Genomic DNA, 6,995 nt, shown 5'->3' with positions numbered 1-6,995 from the left:
GGTCTCATTTCCAGATGGAAATCGACGTCTTGCAGATAAGCTTGGACATCCTGGCTACCTGGCACACTTGGGGTGAATTTGCCAATGTTCCTGGTGAGCTTGTCGAGGTCTTTGAGGTCCAAGCCATGCGATGATTTGTGGTTGACTGGAGCAGGTTCTTTTAGCTTTGTCGTGTGGTAAAGTTCTTCAGAGGGAGCTGGTGAATGTTTCAGCACTGCCCCACACATTGGAATATGCGGTCATTAGGATGCCGCAGAGGCTGGGACCCGGGCATGGCACAAGGGCTCTACAGCGCCCCCTGGAACACAGAAAACAGAAAACTTGAAGGCAACTTTCTAATTTACGGACAATAGCTACTGTAATGAAATGTAACTCTTTTGAGAGGGGAATCGAATCTGAAGATTCAAAATCCACCTGATTGAACTGATTCCAAATTTGATAGTTTACACTTTATCAACTGTTCGTCCAGTGAGACATTAACATCAGTATATCTTAACAATTTGGATATTTGTATTATCCCTGGCCACAGGTTAATACATGCTAGTGATAATTTATAAGCTACGAGCTAGGTAGCAAAATCTGGGCAAAGTTTAACTTTCAATACACAACACAAGACAATAATTCTTTATAATGAAACATAAATTTATTTGAGCTACTCTATAGATTACATGGTACTAAACTAATGAAAACACACACACACACACACAGACATATACAGTTCGAAGGATGAGAGGTAACGGAGTTCTGAGGAAGTCCCAAAAGTCTAGTAAATTATTCGCTCTTAGATCGCTCCAAGAAAATCACAAAAGCAGAAATTTGGCTTATCTTTAGTTGCTTAAGATCAATTCAGCACCAGTTTTCCAGCTAGTAAGGAGACCTTGTTTTACTTGCGTTTGAGTTGAGAGCTGAGAGGGGTTTTCCTCATTGGCTAGTCCCAGGGAATCCCGGAGCCTCTGATTGGTTGCCGATCTGTCATTTGTATGACGTCTTTTTGGGAGAGCCTCGTGGTGAATGGGCGTTGCTTGGTTATGGAGGAGCCTTGAAGTTCGTCTGAGAGAGCCTGAGTTTGCAATACTTTCAGTTCTGAAAAGTTACGAAGCATCAACGAAGTGTTTGAGTTCTGGAGTCTCGCTCACGTGATGTTACAGCGTGTGAGCGCTTTGTAGCGCAGTCAACAAGGCGAAAGAGCCAAAGATCGAGAGAGTGAGCAAGCACTGATCTGTTCAGACATTGGGTTTTTAAGCAAGCCGATTTGGTCCATCCCAGAAGCGATTGTCCCAATTGGACACTGTTGCAGGGCTTAGCCATGCCCCCGTATGGTTCCTCTTTGAGCATAAATTAACATGCTGTTCAATTCATCACTGGGGAAATGTCTTTGCAGGTTTTGTTAATAACTTCTATAAAGTGTCGTACAACACCCACTGTTCAAAATAACAACTTTTCATTCCTTTCAATGTTCTGCAATTATCACAAGTTTTCATTCAACACTAAACTTCATATACCTTACACATATTAATAGCTTTATCTGCTAAAAGGGGTTATAAAACATTGATTAAAGTTGCACCGATTACATGAAACACATCAAGCATATAAAAGACATAAAACATATTATTTGTGAATATAGTTGCCCTTTTATACTTTTAAATGATTGTCTTTTGAAATCATCTATGCGAGTTCGCGTGTTCTGCCGAGAGAAACACGCATCTTTCCGGAATGTATGGAAAAAGGGTCAAGAAAGTCACGCGGTGTAGGTCTGCTGATTTTCCCGCTCAGACGATGGAGCTGTAAATCTGTCTGTCTTGTTTATTGGATTATCGATTTATGCTGAAGCTGGTCAAAGTTACACTGCACATCTGGTCCTTGGAGGGTCTTCAGACAGAGGGAGCTTCTTCTCTCCTGGTAATTGAGTTAGTGTTTTAGAAGTTCCGATCCCCTGAGGGATAAGGACCAGGCCTTGACAGGAAGCCGGTCCAGACAATCGGGCGTTATGTTGATCATTAATTAGTTTTACGACCACAGATGGCTGCGGAGGAGAATCTTTAGTTTGTTTCTTTGGAATGTGGTTGTTCAATGGCTCACGAGGTGGCCAAGGGTTTATTCGTGTCTGTTCGACAGAGATCCTACACTACGACCAACACAAAGTTGGCTAGTTTGGTATGAATGTGGATTTTTGGAAACATCAGGCTGTGAATTAATACATACTACTCTTGCAAAACTCATACAATTCACACCAAACTTTGTCAACATAATGCTAAGATACTGCAAATGCTAAATTGCAAAAAGATTACCGGTGTTGCCATGGCGACTTATTAAAGTAACAGTAAAAAAGATAACAGTAATTTTCTTATATCTTTAAAGTTCATTATCCTAACTCTTCAAACCTTTTTACATATGGAGAGCAAGTCATTCTTAGGAAACATGCTTAGTTTAAAAAGTGTATCATGCTCAGGGGCCACCAAAAAATTTTAACTATCACACATTATAGGTGACAGGTGAAGACTGTAATACCAAAGATGGCCACCAGATGTAGTCATAGGATTAAAAATCTTTAAACCTTAATCCTGTTTCAGCTAATTCTGTGTATCAGAATGAAAAATAATGCATAGAATCAGTTGAAATGTTCTGTACTGTCAGTATACTTGTACGTAATTATTGTAGAAATGCTTATAGAGCATTAAAATAATTTTTAAAAATCTTTAAAGCAAAAATCATTACAACTTTTATATATTCTAACCTCTCACTGATAGGATAAGAGATCTTTTAAGTCTATCCCTTTACTGCTTAGTTCAATTAATTATTTATTATTATTACAAATGCTAATAGGTCATTGAACTAATTTTAAAAATTGTTATAGATCATAAAAAGTGTTGGCAACAATTTACAATGAGGTCTCTTTGATTAACATTAGTTAATGCATTAACTAACATGAACTAACAATAAACAATATATTTAAAAAATGGTTATAGATCATAAAAAGTGTTGGTAACAATTTACAATAAGGTCTCTGGTTAACATTAGTTAATGCATTAACTAACATTAACAAGAAACTATATTTTTACATCATTTATTAATCTTTTTTAATGTTAGTTAATAAAAAATATTCATGCTCATGTTAATTCACAGTACATAAACTAATGCTAAGATACAACTTTAATTTCTAATAATGTATTAATTCATTTTTAACTTAACATAAATTAACATTAATGAATGCTATACAATTATTGTTCATGTTAACCAGTATAGTTAATATTACCAATTGAAACTCATTGTAAAGTGTTACCAAAGTTTTATATATTGCTCTCTCTCTCTCTCTCTCTCTCACAATTTTCCTGATGCCACCGGGGTGGCTTTTGCACTGATAGCTTGGGCCCGCCATCGCTGCTTAGAGCTATATATATATATATATATTTATTTTTTTTTTTTACTATACGGGGGGTTTTGGGGGCCTTAACGTGCTCAAAAACTCCTGAAAATTGGCACACACGTTGGAATCTGCGGCCATTAGGACGCTGAAGAGGCTGGGACCCAGGCGTGGCACAGGGGCTCTACAGCGCCCCCTGGATCACAGTCAGAAAACTTGATGTATATCTCAAACATACTTGCACATATTCATATGAAACTCTTTTGGAGCGATATATATATATATATTTATTTTTTTTTTTTACTATACGGGGGGTTTTGGGGGCCTTAACGTGCTCAAAAACTCCTGAAAATTGGCACACACGTTGGAATCTGCGGCCATTAGGACGCTGAAGAGGCTGGGACCCAGGCGTGGCACAGGGGCTCTACAGCGCCCCCTGGATCACAGTCAGAAAACTTGATGTATATCTCAAACATACTTGCACATATTCATATGAAACTCAATACACATATAGATCTCATTGAGCCAAGCAACTTTCGCACTGCATCTTATAGGCTCCGCTCAACAGGAAGTTGGCTATTTAGGGCTATTTAGGGCTGTGTAAAAAGCGCATGCTGTGGAATTTGATATACTTGTCATAGGTTTTTTACCCGATTGCCACCAAACTTGGTGAACATGATCTAAAGACATTGGGGATGCTAAATTGCGAAGGAATTTTTGATATCTCGAACGGTTTGGTCGTGGCGAGGCGATGAAGTTATGGCAAGAAATGAGAAACAGGAAGTGTCTAATAACTGTTGCACACATTGTCTGATTTTTATGAAATTTCAGCGGTTTGTTCGCTGTATGAGGCCGATCACATAGATGTGATTATCATGACTGAAAGTTATAGCGCCACCAACTGGCAGCAGGAAGTGTGTCATTTTAAAAATGCTTTGAATTCAGCATCTAATTTTTACTCTAGTTGCTTCAAACTTCATCAGAATAATGTCAAAACACGGCAGATGCAAAACTGGGAAGGGATTATTGATATCTCAAATATTGTTACCATGGCAACACATCAAACTTTAACATTTGTTTCCTGTGTTTTTGAGGCAGATAACATGCTTAGAATTTCATGAAACACAACACACACATCAGTATTAATGATTGTTAGACACTGGCAAAATCTCATAAATGGTGTTAGGAAGCGCCACCTTTTGACAAAACTGAGGGGGTTAGTTTTTCCTACCGTCACCAAATTCAGTACATATATTGTTCTCATCAAGCCGGACAACTTTCTAATTTACAGTGATTAGCTACAACCAACAGGAAGTTGGCTATTTTGATTTGAACGTGGATTTTTGGAAAAATGTGGCTGTGAATTAATGCATACTGCTCGTATGAAAATCACAGAATTCACACCAAACTTTACCAACATGATTGCAAAACATTGAGGAACTTAAATTGTGAATGGATTTTGGATATCTTGAATGGTGTAGCCATGGCGATTTACTGAATAACAGTAAAAAAGGAAACTATATTTTCTCTATTTTCCTATATTTTTAAAGTGCATTATCCAAACTCTTCAAAACTTTTAATATATGAAGAACAAGTCATTCTGAGGAAACATGCTTAGTTTTAATGAATTTATAATGTTCTAAAGGCTAACAGAAAATTAAACAACTATCAGACATTTGATTTCACGCTACCTCTATGTGTGTGGGGGGGTGGGTGGGAGGCTTTTGCACTAATGGCTTGGGCCCGCCATCATTGCTTGCAGCTATATTTTATTTTTGTAAATGTTATTTTTAGGTCACTTCATGTAGCAAAAACAAATTTTGTTTGTCTGTCAGATTCAAACTCATGTCACTCGCGTCAAAGGATAGGCCTAAGCATTAACGAAAACCTGTACTTACTCATTACCTCACTTTCTCGCGATTGGAAAAAAAAAACACATTCTTTTGTTAATTTCTTTGTTCTCTTGGTGTAAACGGCCTTCGCCAGCAACACAGGATATTTACACTTTAAAATTAAACTGAATTGCTTTTATGGTCTCATTAGTTTGTCTTTGTCTGTTTTTGTAGTAAATTGTTCATAACACAAAGGAAGTGTGGTAAAAAATACTGTTATGTAGGTATTCTGGTCGTAGTTCTTACCACATTAAGCTACGTTTTAGATCGTGATTTTAGATGATCCACAACATATAGCGAAGCATAATAAAAAATAAGGCTGTAGAGTTATACTTTTGAAATTATTTTTCAGTGATCAAACTGTCATTATAAACACGTGATAAAACTATTGATAACAGAATTATGAATATTTTATTGGCCTTCGCGCGGTACACGCAATAAACCTCAATAGACTACAGCTCGCCGTGATTAATGTTCTCTGCCGCTTCAGTTCGGTATGTTACATGATTGTCCCCTTCTGATCACGTCTTTCCTGTGTTCGAGCATTCCCTGTGGCCCTGCATAATACACCGTGGTCACGCGTGATCCCTTTCCTCTGCACAGAGGTGTCATGCCTACAAGACACGTGCCCCCTCAAATTTTTGAGCCAAGTGGATTTTGAATGCAGTTTCAAAAAGACAAAAAATAGCCGAATAATAGCGAGGCCGGTGGAGTAATTGATAATGCATGACAGCTGCACCACTCACCAGTCTCGAGTCCCACGGAGGAGCTCCGGAAGGATAAAAGGAGGAGCTACGACAGTGAAAGACGAGAGAGGACCAGGCCTGGATTTTATTTTGTGTTTTGGTTCTGATTGTGCGCGACAGTGGTCCGCGAGGGGCTGTCGCGCTGTTTTGTGTTTATTTTATTATTAAAGATTTGTTTGAATGTTCACCGGTTCCCGCCGCCTCCTTCCCGTGACTACAAACTTTGTTACAAACATTTAATCAAATAATGAATAGTTTCAACTTTAGATTTGTCAGACTCTGTTCCATGTCTCGTGTTGTGTTTTCCTCCCCCACGTGCTCCAGTTTGATTATTATGCCCATATTTGGTTTTTCCTGTTCCTGTCCCTATTTAGTTCTATTGGTTCCAGTTGTGTTTAATTAGTTACTGTGTATTTAAAGTATGTTCTGCCCCTCGTTTCCCATCCGCTGTTAAATGTCATTTCGTGTTCTCAGTGTTTCCCATGTTCCTGTGTTCCCAGCTTTGTTTTTCATTAAAGACTTTGGAATTTGCTTTACTCCTCATCTCCTCGCTTCTTCGTTCACGTGCTCCCAGTGTGAACCGTGACAGAACAGCGGACCTAAACAGTAAGCGGCGCCCCTTCTCCCGTGTTTTGTTTTCGTTTTGAATAGTCTTTTGTTTTTCCATTTTTCTCCCCTGCTGTCAAGCTCGCCGGCCGTGCCATTGTCAAGCTTGCTCCAGTGTCGGCTCCAGCCCCAGAGCTCGCTCCAGTGAGGGCTCTTGTCCTCGAGTCTAGCCCAGTGAGGGCTCCTGTTCCTGAGTATAGCCCACGGAGAGTTCCTGTTCCCGAGTTTAGCCCACGGAGAGCTCCTGTTCCCGAGTTTAGCCCACGGAGGGCTCCTGTTTCCGAGTTTAGCCCACGGAGGGCTCCTGTCCCCGAGTTTAGCCCAGTGAGGGCTCCTGTCCCCGAGTTTAGTCCAGTGAGGGCTCCTGTCCCTGAGTTTAGCCGAGTGAGG

General features: G+C 39.4%; 2 protein-coding genes across 2 annotated transcripts in view; one reads left to right on the top strand and one right to left on the bottom strand.

Annotated features, from left to right (window-relative positions):
• LOC107669527 (uncharacterized) overlaps positions 1-227 on the bottom strand; it is a 3,847-nt gene extending 3,620 nt beyond the window's left edge. Inside the window, exon 1 of the mRNA XM_016461797.1 lies at positions 59-227. Coding sequence (XP_016317283.1) covers positions 59-227 — 169 coding nt within the window. The remainder of the gene's footprint in view (positions 1-58) is intronic.
• Positions 228-1,821: 1,594 nt separating this feature from the next.
• Positions 1,822-6,995, top strand: part of LOC107669526 (regulatory-associated protein of mTOR-like) — a 183,514-nt gene continuing 178,340 nt past the window's right edge. The window contains exon 1 of the mRNA XM_016461796.1: positions 1,822-1,907. Coding sequence (XP_016317282.1) covers positions 1,822-1,907 — 86 coding nt within the window. The remainder of the gene's footprint in view (positions 1,908-6,995) is intronic.

This window comes from Sinocyclocheilus anshuiensis, unplaced genomic scaffold (genome assembly GCF_001515605.1).
Source record: "Sinocyclocheilus anshuiensis isolate Anshui unplaced genomic scaffold, SAMN03320099.WGS_v1.1 scaffold612, whole genome shotgun sequence".
In the NCBI taxonomy this organism is placed as follows: Eukaryota; Metazoa; Chordata; class Actinopteri; order Cypriniformes; family Cyprinidae; genus Sinocyclocheilus; species Sinocyclocheilus anshuiensis.
This window is presented reverse-complemented; position numbering and strand designations above follow the sequence as displayed.